Consider the following 20,754-nt stretch of genomic DNA (forward strand, 5'->3'; position numbering starts at 1 on the left):
TCACTGTGTAATTATTGCCATTTCTAGTTGCCATAGTGATGGGGGTTTTCATGTATGGGCTGCCTAAGGCGTCTTGTTCAAAGAAACACTGGACTGTGTAAATATTGTTTAAAATGAAAAGGCACACAGACATCAATATCTTCTCTAGTCAGGCATGCATTTGATATATGATTCAACCTTTGGGTAGAGGGTGTTTTTAAATCTATTTAAGCATCCGTTTACTCAGTTTTCATTAATACAACTTTCTGAACATTTATGTGGATCTTTATACACTTGGATGATTAAGGTTACTTAATGATGAAAGTATTTCAAACATACATATGAGACAGGATCTCGCTCTGTCTCCCAGGCTGGAGTGCAGTGGTGCAATCTTGGTTCACTGCAGCCTCAACCTCCCAGGCTCAAGCAATTCTCCCACCTCAGCTTCCCGAGTAGCTGGGACCACACATGCGTGTCACCACACCTGGGTAATTTTTTTGTATTTTTAGTACAGACGGGGTTTTGCCATGTTGCCCAGGCTGGTCTCAAACTCCTGGACTCAAGCAGTCTTCCTTCCTTGGCCTCCCAAAGTGCTGGGATTACAGGAATCAGCTGCTGTGCCTGGCCAGACTATTTCAAAATCTATTTTTTTATTTTCTGGGCAGGACAGAGTCTTGCTCTGTCGCCCAGGCTGGAGTGCAGTGGCACAATCTCAGCTCACTTCAACTTCTGTCTCCTGGGTTTAAGTGATTCTCTTGCCTCAGCCTCCCGAGTAGCTGGAACTATAAGCGTGTGCCACCACGCCCAGCTGATTTTTGTATTTTTAGTGGAAACGGGGTTTCACCATGTTGGCCAGGATGGTCTCAAACACCTGACCTCAAGTGATCCACCTGCGTCAGCCCCCCAAAGTGCCAGGATTACAGGAGTGAGCCACTGCACCCAACCTCAAAATATCTTTAAAAATTCACTTGGATACTGAAGTTTAGCTTGATGGAAATCCAGAATATAGTGGACAGATTGTGAAATGTATCTAATTAAGGTGAAAAGCTAGACAGTAGAGGAACTTTGGGTAGGAGAAATTAAACTCATATCTATACCTTTTTGGTCCGCTAAATATAGCCTGAACTGTTGCCATTGAAATTACTGATGTGGTAGCATGATGGAGTAATGGATATAAACACAGGCTTGTTTGTCTGGATTGCTCCCATTCCACTTACAGTCTAGTTGATCTTGGGCAATCTTTCTGAGCCTCAGCATTCTTGTAGGTAAAGCAGATAGATTAGTAGTATATTACTCCAAGCATCTGCTGTGAAGATTAAATGAAGAGTCCCGCATGTGGGAAGTGCTTAATGGATGCTGGCAATTTTAATTCAGTGGATTGTCTTTCCTTGCTTTTATGTAGCAGCCCAAGGTAGACATTTCACATGATGGGATAGTTTTCTCTTTTTATAAGTAATGATTAGATCATTCTTTTATTCCCTGAAAAAAAAAAAAAAAGTAAATCTAAGGCCACTAGAAATCCCTTCCGCTCTGCAGACGTGGGTGCGGCAGACAGGACTGACTTTGCTATAGAAATAGTGTCCCTGATCCCCAGAGCTCCTGGCGGGTGCTCATGCCAGCGCTTTGTGTGGGTGACAGTAACTGTTTCAGATTAACACTTTATTAACTTCTCCATGGCTATGAAGAAAGTAGACCTAAGGCTGGGTGTGAAGGCTCACACCTGTAATCCCAGCACTTTGGGAGGCTGAGGTGAGCAGATCATGTGAGGTCAGGAGTTTGAGACAAGCCTGGTCAACATGGTGAAACCTCGTCTCTACTAAAAGTACAAAAAATTAGCTGAGTGTGTTGGTGGGTGCCTGTAATCCCAGCTACTGTGGAGGCTGAGGCAGGAGAATCACATGAACCCAGGAGGCGGTGGTTGCAGTGAGGTGAGATCATGCCACAGTGCTCCAGCCTGGGCTATAGAGACTCTGTCTCAAAAAAAAAAAAAGAAAGAAAGTAAACTTCAGACTAAATTAAGAACCTGTGGAATGGCATTTTTGTTACTGATGTGCAAACTTCAAAGACATTTGGATATTAGAAGAAGGGGAACAATTTATCCTTTGTTAACTAATATCTTTTAATGTCTCAATTTTTTTTTTTAACTTTACAGTCTTTACTGTTTTTCCCCATAGAATAAAAGTAATATAATTAATAAATAAATTGGAAGAAAAAGTCTGCTTTTATCTTTCCCTGATAGTGAACTACTATTAACAGTTGGTATATTTTCTTCCAGATTTTTTCAAAGCGTATTTTGACATCATATCATTATTATTTCTCAAGTAATTGTAAATAGCATACATTTAAAATGTGACTGTTATAATGCAAATTCTATTGTGAAATATGAATTTAAAATAACCTCTGTATTTTGAAGGTAGACCCAGGAGTTAAATCAGAATGTCTCGCAAGACTTGCAGCATCATTTGCTCATATAAGCTTACAAAATGAGATCTCTCTTCCCAGAACTGGCACGTGTTTACCTTGTGTGACTCATTTGATTAATTGCTACATTAATGGAAAAATATAAACCCAAACTTACCTTTGTTAAATGTGGTGAAGTGGATGGAACAAGAGAAAGGTCGTGTTATAGGAAAGATAAGGTTTCTTTTTTCTTTCTGCTTATCAACTGTTGTTGAGGGACTTACATCAGAATAATTCTAAGCAGCTTCTTTCATTCTGGGAATTCTGGAAAGTGAAGCCAACAATGACGAAGGTGACTCACAGATAAATACATAAATTTTTACAAGCACCACACGAGTAGCAAGTGGCATGTGCATCCTTGGTGGTAATTTAATAAGCTTTTTATTCCCATTGGAAAAAGTGACATCTCATTTATATAATGGGACATTTACATTGTCGTCAGCAACAGGAAGGATTGCTCTCACTGGACCAAGCTGCTATGGCGAGATACTTTTATTCATTCATTTATTTTCCTGTAGCGTTCAATAGCCCCATCTTTTTTTTTTTTTTTTTGAGACTAAGTATTGTTCTTGTTGCCCAGGCTGGAGTGCAATGGCATGATTATGGCTCACCGAAACCTCCACCTCCTGGGTTCAAGCGATTCTCCTGCCTCAGCCTCCCCAAGTAACTGGGATTACAGGCATGCACCACCATGCCCGGCTTATTTTGTATTTTTAATATAGATGGGGTTTCTCCATGCTGGTCAGGCTGGTCTCGAACTCCTGACCTCAGGTGATCTGCCCATCTCAGCCTCCCAAAGTGCTGGGATTACAGGCATGAGCCACTGCACCCAGCCTCATTTAGCATATTTTCAAGACTCATTCATGTTGTAGCACATGTCAACATTTCATTCCTTTTTATGGCTGGATGATAATTCTTTTATGTGGATATACCATATTTTGTTTATCAATTCACAGTTGATGGACATTTGTGTTATTTTCACTTTTGACTATTATGAATAATGCTGCTATTATATGCTAGTTTTTGTGTGGACATATGTTTTCAATTCTCATGGATATATACCTAGGATTATAAAAGTTGGGTCATATGGCAACTCTGCTTAATATTTTTGAAGAACAGCCAAACTGCTTTTCAAAGTGGCTATACCACTTTACATTCCTACCTGTCACGTGTGACAATTCCAACTTTTTCACATTCTAGACAATTATTATCCTTTAATTTTAGCCATCCTAGTAGGTATAAAGTGGTATCTCACTATGGTTTTGATTTGTATTTCCTCGTGGACTAATTCTGCTCAGGATCTTTTCAGGTGCTTATTGGCTATTTGTATATCTTCTTTGGAGAAATGTTCATTCAAGCCTTTTGTCCATTTTGCATTTGAGTTATTTGTCTTCTTATTGAGTTGTAAATATTCTTTATAAATTCTAGATATAAGTACCTTATCAGATATATTATTTGCAAATATTTTTTCCCATTCCATGGCTTGTCATTTCACTTTGTTCATGGTATTCTTTGAGACACAAAAGTTTTAATTTTGATGTAGTCCAATTTATCTATTTCTTTTGTTGCTTGTGCTTTTGGTGTCATATCTAAGGAGCTCTTGCCTAAGCTGAGGTCACAAAGATTTATTCCTATGTTTTTTTCTCAGTTTTTTTATGTTTTTAACTCTTACATTTGGATCTGTGATCCATTTGAGTCAATATTTGTTTATAGCTTAAGGTAGAAATCTAAATTCATGCTTTTTATATATTGATATTCAGTTGTCCTAGCACCATTTGTTGAAAAGACTGATTTTTCTTCATTAAATTGTCTTGGCACTCTTGTTGAAATCAATTGACTGTAAATGTGAGGGGTTTGTTTCTGGATTCTCAATTCTATTCCATTTATAAGTATGTCTATCCTTATGTTAGTACCACACTGTTTTCACTACTGTAGCCTTGTAGTATAAGTTTTGAAATTCAGAGGTGTGAATTCTCCAACTTTGCTCTTATTTTTTTCAAGAGTTATTTTTGGCAATTCTGGGTCCCTTGTATTTGCAAACAGATTTTAGGACTAGATTGTCAATTTCTGCAAAAAAGGCAACTGGGATTTTGATAGCGATTATGTTGAATCTGCAGATCAGTTTGGGGAGTTATTATCATTTTAGCAATAGTAAATCTTTATGAACATGGGATGTCTTTTCATTTATTTAGATCTTTTTTAGCGTCTTTTGACAATATTGTGTAGTTCCTTCTTTTGTTCAATTTTTAAAAAATATTATATTCTCCTTGAAGCTTTTTTTTTTTTCTTTTGAGAAAAAGTCTTGCTCTGTCGCCCAGGCAGATTAATGATGTGGTCTCAGCTCGCTGCAACCTCTGCCTCCCAGGTTCAAGTGATTCTCCTGCCTCAGCCTCCTGAGTAGCTGGGATTACAGGCACCTGCCACCATGCCCAACTAATTTTTTTTTTTTTTTGTATATTTAGTAGAGACGGGGTGTCACCATGTTGGCCAGGCTGGTCTCGAACTCCTGACCTCATGATCCGCCCGCCTGGGACTCCCAAAGTGCTGGACTACAGGCATGAGCCACCGTGTCTGGCTCTTGATGCTCTTATAAATGGAATTTTCTTAATTTCGCCTTCAGATTGTTCATTGCTAATGTGTAGAGACATCACTGATATTATTTGTATATTGATTTTTTTATTTTTTTGGAGTCTTGCTCTGTCGTCTAGGCTGGAGTGCAGTGGTGTGATCTTGGCTCACTGCAACGTCCACCTCTCAGATTCATGCGATTCTCCTGCCTCAGCCTCCCGAATAGCTGGGATTACAGGCACCTGCCGCCGTGCTCAGCTAATTGTCTTCTTGCTGTGTTTTCGCATGGGGGAAACAGCGTGAGCAAGTCGTCTGGGTTTCTTTTATGAGGGCACTGATTCCATTCGTGAGGGTTCCACCCTCATGACCTAATCATATCTCAAAAGCCCCATCTCCTAATACTATCATTTTGGGAGTTAGGAATTCAACATGTGAATTTTTGTTTGTTTTGAGATGGAATCTTGCTCTGTCGCACAGGCTGGAGTGCAGTAGTGCGAACTTGGCTGCCTGCAAGCTCCGCCTCACAGGTTTCAATGATTCTCCTGCCTCAGGCTCCTGAGTAGCTGGGATTACAGGCGTGCACTAGCATGCCCGGCTGATTTTTTTTTTTTTTTTTTTTTTTGAGATGGAGTGTACGCTCTGTCACCCAGACTGGAGTCCTGTGGCACAGTCTCGGCTCACTGCAACCTCCACCTCCCAGGTTCAAGCAATTCTCTCCCTCAGCCTCCCGAGTAGCTAGGATTACAGGCGCCTGCCTCCACCTCCAGCTATTTCTTTTTTGTGTGTTTTTAGCAGAGACGGGATTTCACCATCTTGGCCAGGCTGGTCTTGAATTCCTGACCTCGTGATCCACCCACCTCGGCCTCCCAAAGAGCTGGGATTACAGGCATGAGCCACTGCACCTGGCCTATATAAGGATCTTGTATTCTGCTCTGCAGAAGGTTTTTACTTCACTGAGGAGCAGAAGAGATTTTGGAGGTGTTTCTAACAGAGCCATAAAAGGTTTCTATTATATGCCATCTGGTCAAGTAGATTAGTGACAAGCTACCATTTGTCCCAGCATCTACCATGTTATTTATTATACTTAAGGCCTCTCGTTTCTCTTAGGACAAAAAGCAGACCAGCATCCTTAACATGACATCTCAGGCCCTAGTTGATTGAGCTATTGTCTGTCTACTGTATAGCCCCCCATCCCTCATCATTCTGCCTCTAGCATTGTGTCCTCCAGCCACACTGGCAGTTCCTACTTCCTCTAAGTCACCGTGCTCCTTCCTGCTTTAGGGTCTTCAGTTTTACTGTCCCTCTTGCCTAATTACTGCCCTCTCTCACACCCAGCACTAAAAAAGGTAGTTTTCTTCCTACAAGGTAGAACAGTATTTTTTCTTTTTTTTTTTTTTTTTTTGAGACGGAGTCTCGCTCTGTCACCCAGGCTGGAGTGCTGTGGCCGGATCTCAGCTCACTGCAAGCTCCGCCTCCCGGGTTCACGCCATTCTCCTGCCTCAGCCTCCTGAGTAGCTGGGACTACAGGCGCCCGCCACCTCACCCGGCTAGTTTTTTGTATTTTTTAGTAGAGACAGGGTTTCACCGTGTTAGCCAGGATGGTCTCGATCTCCTGACCTCGTGATCCGCCCGTCTCGGCCTCCCAAAGTGCTGGGATTACAGGCTTGAGCCACCGCGCCCGGCCAGAACAGTATTTTTTCAATGTTTACAAATGTCTCTTTCCCCTGCTAATAATGTCTATTGTTCACATCTATGTCATCAGCACCAGGAGTAGCATCTGGCACATGACTGAGGCACAATACAGGGAGTGGATAAACTGTGTGCCAAGCACTTTACATCCATGATCTTGCTTGTCCTTTTGATACCCTTTACAAAAGCTTAATGAGGTAAATTGGCCCAAGGTCACATAGCTAGTAAGTGGCAGAGTCATGGTTCTAGTAAGATCAGTTGGATAGTTTTGGAGTTTAAAATATCCCCTCCGAGAAAGAAGTGCTCATTTCTTGATTTGTTTTCCAGTGGAGACTTTTCAGAAACTGCAGAAGGCAAAGGAGATTCTGACCAACGAAGAGAGTCGAGCTCGCTATGACCACTGGCGAAGGAGTCAGATGTCGATGCCGTTCCAGCAGTGGGAAGCTTTGAATGACTCAGTGAAGACGGTGGGTTTCTTGCTGGGGATGATGTGAATTTGTGAAGCTCGGGATGCCCATGGATTAGACTCATGTAGTTGCTTAAAGAGTCATTTGGCAATAGGAGGGAGAAAACCAAGAAGTTAGCAGAGTCTGGATGTAATTTAGTGTCCATAAATCCCATGAAGAGAAACTCACCAGAATAGAAGCAATGAATTTGTGCCAGAAGAGCCTGTGACTACATTTTTTTTTCAGTCTCTTTGGCTGTTTGTTTCAGTATACACACTCCCTGTTATTGCTTACTGTTTTATGAGCTCTAATAAACGTGCTTCTCAAGTTGCTCATGAATTGCTGAGTTTTAACCATTGTAAATTCATATTCTCCATCTTTTTCATTTATGTCAGCTTGTTCTCTTTTTAAGGCTTAGAATTTTCATTAAAAATGCAGGATCTGATTAGTCAAAGAAAGTCATGAATTATTCCTATTAAACATTCTGGTGAAAGAATTGTTAGACTTTAAAAACATTGTGTTATCTTCTTCATGTCATTAAAAGGCATAAATATCAAAATATTCACTCTAATTACTGTCATATGTTTATTTTGTTCAACATTGACCTTTGTATATTATAGACAAAATGTAATTTTAAATATTTAGGCATGATTTATTACCTAGATTCTCTCCATTGGAACATTTTTCTATGATATGGGACTTATAATACAGAAATTACCTCATAGGTAAGTTTTCAGGGACAGTTATTAGAATTAGTGTATAAAATGATTCACATCTCTTAAATTATAGTCCTTCAGGGTTACATTTAGATTTCCTTCTTCAGAGTTTTTATTTTTGAAGACTTGAGCAAATTGTTGATAAAAGGCCCATAATACTGAAGGGTGTTTTTGAAATAATGGGGAAGAGCAATGAAAAATTCCAAAGTATATGATTAAAGCCACTCTACATAAAGTGTAAGCTGTTTTCTTCTTTGCATTTTGGGAAGAAGTGTGCATTCATGTGGATTTGTTTAAGATGGGCTAATTATTTATGAGAGACTAACCATATGATTATTGTATAAATGCACAAAATTACTAGAGGGAATCTTTCAAAAAATTGTGACTTTATGTATCAAAAAATAAGATTTTTGTCATTTTCGTTGTGTAAATTCAAAATTCCTTTTTGACACTAGCTAAATATTGTTCTACCAACTCTGCATAACCATATTTCCATGTCTTCTAAGTGTCACACACTGTAACTGTAACTGGATTCCTGACTCTTGCTATTCTATTCTATTCTATTCTATTTATTTATTTATTTATTGAGACAGAGTCTCGCTCTGTCGCCCAGGCTGCAGTGCAGTGGCGCGATCTCGGCTCCCTGCAAGCTCCGCCTCCTGGGTTTGCGCCATTCTCTTGCCTCAGCCTCCCGAGTAGCTGGGACTACAGGCACCCGACCCCAAGTCCGGCTAATTTTTTGTATTTTTAGTATTTTCAAAAACTCTTCTCCAAATCCCCGCTTGGATTTATATTGCCAACATCTTTCCATTAAATACTAATTTCCTGTCTCCAAACACATCATTTCTGCTTTGAATGTAGCTTAACTGTGAACTGTTTGAGGTTTTACAATAATTACATTTTAGATATTACTGGCTGCATCATTTCTCTTGTCAGCAAAGTTGAAATAGTATGCTGGGCTATATTTGGCTTTAAATTTATTTTTATTAGTGGTACAAAAATGATGAGATGCCTATCTCTCTGCTTCAAATTAGCATTGATTTTTTTTTTTCTCATATAGTCTTCTTTGTTTGGGCTAAACCTTATTGTTTCTGATATCCTTCTATTTCTCTTCCACAGTGGACTTTGAATCGTATATACCAAGTATTACCTGTTCTATACCTCATTTGATAGACATTCTATAACTTTCCTTTCATTCCTTTTTGTTCTTTTTTTTTCTTTTTTTGAGACAGAGTCTCACTCTGTCGCCAGGCAGTGGTGCAATATGGACTCACTGCAACCTCCGCCTCCCGAATTCAAGCAATTCTCCTGCCTCAGACTCCTGGGTAGCTGGGACTACAGGCACACAACACCACACCCAGCTAATTTTTTTTGTATTTTTAGTAGAGACAGGGTTTCACCATGTTGACCAGGATGGTCTCCATCTCCTGACCTCGTGATCTGCCTGCCTCGGCCTCCCAAAATGCTGGGATTACAGGTGTGAGCCACCGCCCCCGGCCTCCTTTCTGTCTATGCCTTACAGTAACTTTTGCGTGTGAGAGCCTCACTTCTTTCTATAACATTTTAGTTGTCGCCTTGTCTTTTTGCATATTTCATCTGTTCATCATTTTGCATTTGCTACTCTAGAGACATTAATAACAATGATCATACCTAGTATTGTTCGTCACCTAAGAGATCACGTCTATCATTTTGTAGATAAATGTCACCATTAGGGTGTTTGTGTCAGGTATTCAGTAGTGTCCCCTTTATTCCCAGTTTTGCTTTCCTTGGTTTTAGTTACCTGCAGTCAACCGCAGTGCAAAAATAGGTGAGTATAGTACAATAAAATATTTTGAGAGTGTAAGAGCACATTCACATAACTTTTATGACATATATTGTTATAATTATCCTAGTTTATTGTTAGTTATTGTTATTAATCTTTTACTGTGCCTAATTTATAGCTGTGGCCATGCGGGCGTAGTAGGAAGCTTTCCTGATAGGTAGTCTGTGGCCAATTGGACCCACCCCAAAGACACCTTGCCCAGCTGGGAACCAAGAAACAATCAGCAGACAAACAGGCCCACGTGGGGCTGACCCAACCAGCCGTCCCAGAGGCAATCAATTTGTCAAATGATCAGTTCACCAAAAATGTGTTTCCATTAACTCTTTATAAAATTTGTAGCAATTGAAGTGGCATGAGATAGTTTTAACAGCTTATGAGAACTATGCCCATATGGCCACAGTTATAAATTAGGCACAGTAAGAGATTAGTAACAATAACTAATAATAAACTAGAACAATGATACCAACATATGTAATAAAAGTTATGTAAATGTGCTCTTACACTCTCTCAAAATATTTTATTGTACTATACTCACCTTGTTTTGGATTGGGGTTGAACTATAAACTTTATCATAGGTGTGTATATATCAGAAAAAGCATAGTATATGTAGAGTTTGGTACTACCCAAGGTTCAGGCATCCACATGGGGTCTTGGAATACCCTTTGAGGATAAGGGTAGACTATCATATATGCCATTCTGACAATAAAACGATTATAACTTTATTATTTCAATTTCAGTGACATGTATCTAAAACGCATGCCCAACACATTTGTACATTTTTTTTTCTTTTTTTTTTTTTTTTGAGACGGAGTTTTGCACTTGTTGCCCAGGCTGGAGTGCAATGGCGCCATCTTGGCTCACTGCAACCTCTGCCTCCCAGGTTCAAGCAATTCTCCTGCCTCAGCCTCACGAGTAGCTGAGATTACAGGCATACGCCACTACGCCCGGCTAATTTTGTATCTTTAGTAGAGACAGGATTTCTCCATGTTGGTTAGGCTGGTCTCAAACTCCCGACTTCAGGTGATCTGCCCACCTCGGCCTCCCAAAGTGTTGAGGTTACAGGTGTGAGCCACCACGCCTGGCTAGATTGTTAAATCTCATAAATTCCCTTTCCTTCACACCATCAACCCTGTGTTTCTGCTTTTTATTTAAATAGTATAATCCCTCTGGTAGGAAAAGCATTGTTTGGGAGCATTATTAGTCCCTGTACCCACAAGGCAGGCCAAATCACAGTATACTTTTGTAGCATCACACACAGGATCATATCTTGGGAATTTCCTTTCAGAAAATTCCTCAAATGAGCCATAGCCTCAGGGGTGCCACATTTTTTTAAATTAAAAACTTTAAAAAATTTTCAGTAGTTTTCGGGGTACAAGTGGTGTTATGGTTTGGATTTGTGTCCTGCCCAAATCTCATATTGAATTGGATGAGGGTCCTGATGGGAGGTGATTGGATCATGAGGGTGGATTTCCCCCTTACTTTTTTCATGATAGTGAGTTCTCATGAGATCTGATGGTTTAAAAGTATGTGGCACTGGGGCCGGGCACGGTGGCTCACGCCTGTAATCCCAGCACTTTGGGAGGCCGAGGCAGGTGGATCACGAGGTCAGATCGAGACCATCCTGGCTAACATGGTGAAACCCTGTCTCTACTAAAAATACAAAAAATTGGCCGGGCGTGGTGGCGGGCGCTTGTATTCCCAGCTACTTGGGAGGCTGAGGCAGGAGAATGGCATGGACCCAGGAGGTAGAGCTTGCAGTGAGCTGAGATCGCACCACTGCACTGCAGCCTGGGCGACAGAGCAAGACTCCGTCTCAAAAAAAAAAAAAAAAAAAAATGTGTGGCACTTCTCCCTTCTCTCTCTTTCCTGCCACCATGTGAAGAAGACCCTTTCTTCCCCTTCACCTTCCACCATGATTGTAAGTTTCCTGAGGCCTCCCAGTCATGCTTCCTGTTAAGCCTGAGGAACTGTGAGTCAATTAAACCTCTTTCCCTCATAAATTACGCAGTCTCAGGTAGTCCTTTACAGCAGTGTGAAACGGACTAATACAAACGGTTTTTAGTCACATGGATGAATTGTATAGTGGTGAAGTCTGAAATTTTAGTGCACCCATCACCTGAGTAGTATACGTTGTACCCAATATGTAGTTTTTTATCCTTCAGTCTCCCTCCCAGCCTCCTACTTTCTGTATATTATACCACTCTGTATGCTTCTGTGTACCCATAGCTTAACTCCTATTTGTAACAGAGAACATACAATGTTTGGTTTTCCATTCCTAAGTTACTTCATGTAGAACAATGGCCTCCAGCTCCATCTAAGTTGCTGCAAAAGATATAATTTTGTTCTTTTCTAGGGCTGAGTAATATTCCATGGTGTATATATACCAGATTTCTATCATCCAGGAGTGATGCAGCTGAACTGGTATTTTTTCCCCACACTGTCTATCACTTTACTACCCACTTATTTATTTCTCTTTTCGTTTTCTAGAAGTTCCTCCTGATAGTTTGATTTGTAAAAATATTTTAAGACCTCACCCAGGTCAATGAATATGTTGGCAGTTTAAATTTAGACATGTAGTATTGGTCTGAAAAAAAGGGTTTGGAGTGAGGATTCAGTAATCCAGGTCTTTGGGATCCTGTGATAACCTGAAGAGTTATCCCAGGATTCCAAAGAATCTTAAGGAAATGTATCTTTGTCATGCTAAATGGTTTTACCCACAGAGACCCAGGGTGTGGATGGCTCTCCCTCTAGCACCAAAATACATGGCAGCATGGATTTAGGATGCCTGTGGGAAAAAGAAGCCACAGCAAAGGCACAGTCAAAATGAATGGCTGAGAAAAATTCTCATAAGCCGCTAAAACTATCTCATGCCACTTCAGTTGCTACAAATTTTATAAAGAGTTAATGGAAACACATTTTTGGTGAACTGATCATTTGACAAATTGATTGCCTCTGGGACGGCTGTTTGGGTCAGCCCCACGTGGGCCTGTTTGTCTGCTGATTGTTTCTTGGTTCCCAGCTGGGCAAGGTGTCTCTGGGGTGGGTCCAACTGGCCACAGACTACCTATCAGGAAAGCTTCCTACTACGCCCACATGGCCACGGTTTCACCAGCCAGATGGGAAACAGTGTGCAATTCAACACCTTCTGCTAGTTCAAAAGGCAATCTGTCTTAATTGGATGTTATCCAAAAGCAGGTCAGAAATCACCCTGACAAATAAAAAATTCACTCGTGGTGATCGCTGATCCAGGATAATAATAACCATTCAATTTTGTATAGCTATTTAGCTGATCTATGGCTCATCTAAGTCAATGGATTTAAAAAAATTTTGTGCCAATGTTTACTGGAATGTAAACCAAATTTTTTATTTCCCTGTGTGTGTGTGTGTGTTTTAATGAATGCTTCACGAATGTGCCTGTTATCTTTGCGCAGGGACCATGATAATCTTCTTGGTATCATTCCAATTTTGGTATATGTGCTACTGAGGCGAGCTCTATTTCCTAGTATTGACGAAGGTCTAGAATGTAAGAAAATGACTTCCTAGAGAAAAAAACAACTCATTTAAGAAAGCTGGTAAACAAGTTAGTTGTGAAGGCAGAATAACAACATAGCAATTTCATAAACTGTTAAGATTAGTGGCCTTTGCACGTAGGTTTGCTGTCTGTTTAGTTTTAGTTCCTTCCATGCATATATAGATTTTCTGTCTTGTGCATTTTATTATCTTGCTCTACAGACTCTCCCCTTTCTAGTCTCTCTCTTAGTCGGTATCAATTGCTGTCATTTGATATCTTTTATTGCTGCTGATTCTATTGAAATGAGTAGCTCCATAATAGACTAGTTCGCTTGATGTTAAATGTTGTTCTGTGCAACTAATACCCTTGTGGAGTTGAGATATATGCTTGTGAACACAGAAATGAGTGATTTGCAGACTATCTAACTGTGTCCCAGCAAACAGTGATGCTTAGCATCACTCTGATGTTAGTCCTTTGATTGAACTACAAAGCATGAGAAGCACTTGTATCTGAGGTTAGATACAGTTTGGATATTTCTTCTGTATATTTCTTTAATGAGGATCAGCAGATGTGGGATTCTGATGATAACATATTTTATTCTGATTTACTCACAAAGGAGATGGATAAGACGACTATTTCAGAACATCTTTTCACTGAAACCTTTAAAGCATTTACTGTGGATTAGATATTAATTCTATCTAAGGCAGACCACAGGTACTTTGATTTCAAGAGAGAAGTACTGAGGCGCAGAGATCAACACATCATGTACAGGCCACCTTGCTGGCTTGTGAAGCTCACAGTTTACATTTTCAGCTCTCTGGGCCCTGAATTCTTGAACGTCTTATTCCCTGTTTTTCACTAACCTTCGTAGTATCCTTTTGCAGAGGAAGTCACTGGCAGCCGTTTTTATTTTGTGCATATGCAAAAACCAAATCAAAACAACAAATCTAAACCAACAAAGTCAATTTTTTTAATACCAGCTGAGGCATTGCCTCTTTAAAAAATTAACATTTTTATTTTGAAATAAAATCTACAGAGAAATGGGTAGTACTTGCATTTACAATTTAGCAAATGGTTTTGAAGTGTTTACTCTCTAACTATTCCCTTCCCACACACATTGTTGGCACCAGGAATCTCCCTCCTTAAATGTTTTTGCATCGAAACTTCATCTAATTTTAAAAATAGAATATTGTCTTTTTTTTTTTTTTTTTGAGACAGAGTCTCGTTCTGTCATCCAGACTGGAGTGCAGTGGTGCAATACCAACTCACTGCAACCCCCGCCTCCTGGATTCAAGTGATTCTCGTGCCTCAGTCTCCTGGGTAGCTGGGATTACAGGCACATATTACCTTGCCCAACTAATTTTTGTTTTTTTAAGTAGAGATGGGGTTTCACCATGTTTGCCAGGCTGGTTTGGAACTCCTGACCTCGTGATCCACCTGCCTCGGACTCCCAAAGTGCTGGGATTACAGGCGTGAGCCACTGCGCCCAGCCTAAAATAGAATGTTTTCTAATTGTAGATATACATAATCTTCTCATAGAAAATTTGGGAAATACAAAAACAAAAGATGTAATTCTGTTACACATATATAACTACAGTTACATTTTGGTACCTTTCATTCCCATTTCTTTTTCTTTTTCTTTCTTTTTTTTTTTTTTTTTGAGACCGAGTCTTGCTCTGTTGCCCAGGCTGGAGTGCAATTGTGCAATCTTGGCTCACTGCAACCTCCGCCTCCTGGGTTCAAGCAATTCTCCCGCCTCAGCCTCCTGAGTAGCTGGGATTACAGGTGTGCGCCACCACACCCAGCTAATTTTTGTATTTTTAGTAGAGATGGGGGTTTCACCATGTTGGCCAGGATGGTCTCAAACTCCTTGCCTCAGGGTTGCCTCAAGTGATCCACCCACCTTGGCTTCCCAAAGTGCTGGGATTACAAGCATGAACCACTGCGCCCAGCCTCTATTCTTTTTCTTGTTAGGGTGAGAGCTGATTACATTTATTGGTGGCAATGACTGCTTTATGGGGTGGTTCTTGGATCTTGGGGTTGATTAGCCTGTGGACTGGTTATATTTGAAGAAGAGGATTCAGGATGACACTTCTTTGTAGTTGGGAAGAGATAGGTTGAAGGTGGGAATAAATGACTTCTTTGATTTGAATAGGGCAGAGAGCTAGAATATTTATAATTTTAGGGTGTTAAAAGGCTATGTTTCCCTCTAGTCTTGAGTTTTGGTAATAGAACCAGTATGTCACTGTTTCTTAGTACTTCAGGAATAGCTTCCCACAGTATCCAGATGAGGTTTTAAGAAATAGTTAGGCATTATTTTGGTTGATGGTAGGGCTAATGATTCCACTTGAAATATTCTTGACACAGCAAATCAAAAGCGCTCTTTTTCACTGTATTCATTTGTTAATTCGTACATCCATCTCTCATTCATTCATCCATCTGTCCAATTTTTAGATCTAATAGGAAATACATATACAGAACAGAAAATAAAAAAGGTACAGAAGGGTGTATGGTGAAAAGTAACTATTAATAGTTGGATTAATTACTATTTGGATTAATTTGAGTAACTTGTTAATAGTCAAGTCTAACATGTTGTTAGTTAGCGCTACAGTAGTAGGTCAGGTGTTACTACATATCAAACTTTAAATATAGAAAATCATATAACATCAACTTAATTTTTGTATCTCTGCTTTACATTAATTTAGTCCATGCACTGGGCCGTCAGAGGTAAAAAAGACCTGATGCTGGAAGAATCTGACAAGACTCATATCAACAAGATTGAAAATGAGGAATGGAATGAGCAAAGAGAAAGAAAGAAAGAGGAGCTGGCTTCAACCACAGAGAAAACGGAGAAGAAAGAACCCAAGCCCCTGGAGAAGTCAGTCTCTCCGCAAAATTCTGATTCCTCAAGTAAGTCATGTTATATAACTGCAGAATGGAGAAAGTCTGAAATTAAAGAGCTTTGTTTATAATGTATTTATTCTTAACTTTTCCAATTTGTACAGCAGTGCCAAGTTTAAAGATTGGTTTAGCATCTTAAAAGAAACTTAGCATTGACACCGAAACTGGAAGGCATTCCTCAGAAGGGAAACCTTGAGACAATTCTCAGTGTCTTTGGCTTTACTGAAATAACACTAGCTAACATTGATTGAATGTTTATAATGTGCAGGAACACTCTTTACATATATTAGTTTACATTTATTATCTCATTTAATATTAATTTTACATATATTAACTTATTTAATTCTCACTACAAGCTTGTAGGCTGATGTCAATATTATTCTCATTTTATAGATGAGAAAACCAAAGTCCAGGAGGTTGAGTAATTTGCTTAAAGTCATACAGCTTGTATGGGAAGGGAAAGGGGTCTGAACCAAGGCAGGTTGGCTTCAGAGTCAGTGTTCCAAGGCATTGCCCTATCTTGTGATAATGCCTTATTTAATTTAATTTTTTTTTTTTTTTTTTGAGATGGAGTCTCACTCTGTCATCTAGGCTAGAGTGCAGTGACATAATCTCAGCTCATTGCAACCTCTGCCTTCCGGGTTCAAGCGATTCTTGTGCCTCAGACTCCCCTGTAGCTGGGATTACAGGCGCCTGCCACGATGCCTGGCTAATTTTTATGTTTTTAGTAGAGATGGGGTTTCACCATATTGGCCAGGCTGATCTTGAACTCCTGACCTCAGGTGATCCTCCTGTGTGGGCCTCCCAAAGTGCTGGGATTACAGGCGTGAGCCACCACGCCCAGCCCAACAATGCCTTATCTGTAAGTAGCTCTCTAGACATTCTGAATCATTTATAAATCCACTGAAGCAGAGTATTATAGAAGTTTACCTCCTGGCTACCAAGCTACACTACCTGAGTTCACATCCTAGCTCTACTGCTTATCATCTGTATTACTTGGCAAAGTTACTTAACTTCTCTAGACCTCAGTTTCTGCATCTATAAAATAGGGATTATAATAGTACTTGCTCATCCAGGTGCATTGCCATGCACTTGTAGTCCTAGCTACTCAGGAGGCTGAGACGGGAGGCTGGCTTGAGGCCAGGAGTTTAAGGCTGCTGTGTGCGATGATCACTCCTGTGATTAGGTGCTTGCATTCCAACCTGGGTGACATAGTGAGACTCCATCTCTTAAATAAAAAATAGTACCTTCTTATAGAGTTACCATGAGGATTAAATGGGGAGATACATACAAAATGCTTAGCACAGCGGTTCACCTGTAGGAAGCCCTAGGTAAATGTTAGCTGTTTGTATCATTTGTCTATCTGACAATCTATCTAGCCATCTGACTAGTTTAGATGTGTTATATATACACACACATTGTAACTGTCCTTCAAATTATGTGTTGATTCTCAGGGTAGTGATGTAACACCCTATTCGAATTTAGCCTTTAAGCAGAACGTTCCTGAACACCCTAGAACACTTGTATTAAAAAGAAGATAGTTTGATGGCTTGTGGTGGATTATAGTCTTTTGAGAAATAGTCACTTCAAATCTCTTTTTGGGGAGAACTTTTACATGTTCTCTTCTTGCTGGGAATGAAGTTTCATAGTGTTTGATTCAGATGTCTCTGTTGGTTACCCAAGAGATGGCTGTGGAGTCTGCACATTAATTGCATCACCCAGTAACTGGAAATGGTTATAATATAACAAACTGATCAAAGGAGAAGCCCGAAATGTAGAAAAACAGTGTTTTAAGCAAACACAGGAGTAAAATCACTCCTCTGCATGTAAACACGATGAATGTTCAGTTATGTGTGTCTTGAACCCCTGGGGGTTCCCTGAGTCATTCTGTTTTTGTCAGATTTAGACCAAGTCTGTGCACACCAGAATTAGGCGTAATGTGGGTGGGGTGAGAGATACTTCAGAGACTCAGGCATAATGCTGAGGCCTCATGAGCCCCTCTTATAGGAAATTTTCCTTCTTTTTAAAAAAATAGTCATTAGATACTGAATAAAAACAAAAGAAGTATAGACTTGCTGTTAAAAAAATTCAAAGAATCATATATAGGCAGTAACTTAGTGTCTACCCCAGGCTGCCAACTTTCTCTGCTTCTATTTCTTTTTTTTCTTTTTTTGAGACGGAGTCTCACCCTGTTGCCAGGCTGGAGTGCAGTGGCATAATCCTGGCTCACTGCAACCTCTGCCTCATGGGTTCAAGCGATTCTCCTGCCTCAGCCTCCTGAGTAGCTGAGATTACAGGCACATGCCACCATGCCCGGCTAATTTTTGCATTTTTAGTAGAGACGGGGTTTCACCATGTTGGCCAGGATGGTGTCGATCTCTTGACCTTGTGATCCACCGCCTTGGCCTCCCAAAGTGCTGGGATTACAGGTGTGCGCCACCGTGCCCGGCCAACTCTGCTTCTATTTCTTGAAGTAACCAAGGCTGACACTCAGATGTGTTTCCTTCCACTACTCTCTATGCTAATACAAGTGTGTATATGTGCACTTATGAGAGCTTTAAAAGTAAAGAATGGGGTTATACTGTACACATTTCTCTGTGTTACACGGTGGTTAAGAATGTGGGTTCAGCTTTTCACTGATGAGTTGTATGACCTTGGGCAAGCTAGTTAACCCCTCTGCATCTATGTCTTCTTAATTATATAATGGTCAAAATATTAGTGTCTACCTCATAAGAATTTTTTTTTTTGAGGAGTAAATAACTTAATTGTCTGGGTGCAGTGGCTCACACCTGCAATCCCAGCAATTAGGGAGGGTGAGGTGGGCGGATTGCTTGAGGCCGGGAGTTTGAGACCAACCTGGGCAACATGGCGAAACCATCTCTAAAAAAAATATGAAAATTAGCCAGGAGTGGTGGTGCGTGCCTGTAATCCCAGTTGCTTGAGCCTGGGTGTGTGGGGGGATGTTGAGGCTGCAGTGAGCTGCAATTGCACTTCTGTACTCCAGCCTGGGTGACAGAATGAGATCCTGTCTCTCTCACACACACACACACACACACACACACACACACACACACGTAAAATATTTAGACCAGTACCAGGCACATCGTAAACACTTTTTTAGTGTTAACTTTTATTATTAGGGACTTCTTTTTAAATCCTTACATTCAGAATGAATTCCTGCTTTTTAACAGCTGATAACATTCCACAGTGTGGATATATATTATGTCAAAGTCAAACAAAAATATAGATTCGAATCTCTATGTAAAACATTTTACTTGGGAAAATATATAAAAACTACATTGCAATTCAGGGCATACACACAGATGGGTGGTCTTTGGTGTGTCTGAAGAACAAATAAAATGTGTGTTTTATTAGAAAGAGAAATGTTACATACTGTTATGAAAGAAAACTCATTGGCACTAGCAAAGATTTTGGAGCTAGCAAGCTCTAATTGGTGAGTGATGGCAATAGGTAAAACTAGCCTTAGAGGCAAGGCAGGTCATTTCAGCAGCTGGCTTGTGATAGAATTCTTGGGCAGGCATTTGTGTCTTGAGTGCTTTTCTTTTCCTCTCCCTGGTTCTTGACTCTAATTTACTTGGGTAATAACAGATAATGCCAATTCATATAATTAATTTTCACATATAATTTACTCAGAACAAATTGTGATACCAGTTTTGATGTCTTCATATTGTGATATGTATGCTTTTTTTTGAAGTGAAGCCAGCCCTGCAGTCGCTTGGGCCTGTACTCCTAGAATTTTGGGAGGCTGAGGTGGGAGAATCGCTTGAGTCCAGGAGTTTGGGACCAGCTTAAGCAACATAGCAAGAGCCCTGTCTCTACAAAAGTAAAAAAAAAAACATTAGCTAGGTATTGTGGCGTGTGCCTGTAGTCCCAGCTACTTGGGAGGCTGAGGCAGGAGGATTGCTTCAGCCTGGGGGTTTGAAGCTGCAGTGAGCTATGATCCTGCCACTGTATTCCAGCCTAGGTGACAGAGCAAGACCCTGTGTCTCCCTGTGTCAAAAAAAAAAAAAAAAAAAAAAGAATGAAGTAGAGGGGATGGGAATCATTGTTCTTTTTTTCTGAAACAGAGTTTTGCTCTTGTTGCCCAGGCTAGAGTGCAGTGGCACCATCTCAGCTCACTGCAACCTCCACCACCCAGGTTCCAGTGATTCTCCTGCCTCAGCCTCCCAAGTAGCTGGGATTACAGGCACCCACCACCACACCCGGCTAATTTTCATGTTTTTATTAGAGATGGGGTTTTACCATGTTGCCCAGTCTGGTTTAGAACTCCTGACCTCAGGTCATCTGCCCACTTTGGCCTCCCAAAGTGCTGAGATTACAGGCATGAGCCACTGCACCCAACTGGGAATCATTGTTCTAAGAAGCTGTTGTTGGAGAATTATGAAATTCTGCCAAAGGTTGCATTTACAAGTATTTTCTTTATGCTGTTTAAAAGATTATTGGCTTTCTGACTAGTGCCTTAAAGCTGGAGTTGGATATATCAAAGCGCTGTTGCATGATTATTTATGATTTCATTTTACTGCAGTGTAAATTTTTATAATGTCAGCATTTAAGAAATATTATTCCCGTCAACTTTACCAAGCCCTGAGTGGCTTCTTATATATTACTTTTCAGCATATTTGCTAATTTCCTCAAGCAGTG

The 20,754-nt window shown here is 40.3% G+C and overlaps 1 protein-coding gene and 1 non-coding gene across 2 annotated transcripts in view; one reads left to right on the top strand and one right to left on the bottom strand.

The window, feature by feature from the left end:
* Positions 1–20,754, top strand: part of DNAJC12 (DnaJ heat shock protein family (Hsp40) member C12) — a 44,969-nt gene that overhangs the window by 19,574 nt on the left and 4,641 nt on the right. Inside the window, exons 3-4 of the mRNA XM_050803011.1 lie at positions 7,024–7,163; positions 15,897–16,101. Coding sequence (XP_050658968.1) covers positions 7,024–7,163; positions 15,897–16,101 — 345 coding nt within the window. The remainder of the gene's footprint in view (positions 1–7,023; positions 7,164–15,896; positions 16,102–20,754) is intronic.
* LOC126963452 (U6 spliceosomal RNA) lies at positions 13,067–13,173 on the bottom strand. Its single transcript, XR_007729089.1, has one exon. It is a non-coding gene; the product is annotated as a U6 spliceosomal RNA (small nuclear RNA).

The sequence above is a fragment of the Macaca thibetana genome, chromosome 9 (assembly GCF_024542745.1).
Source record: "Macaca thibetana thibetana isolate TM-01 chromosome 9, ASM2454274v1, whole genome shotgun sequence".
Taxonomy (NCBI): Eukaryota; Metazoa; Chordata; class Mammalia; order Primates; family Cercopithecidae; genus Macaca; species Macaca thibetana.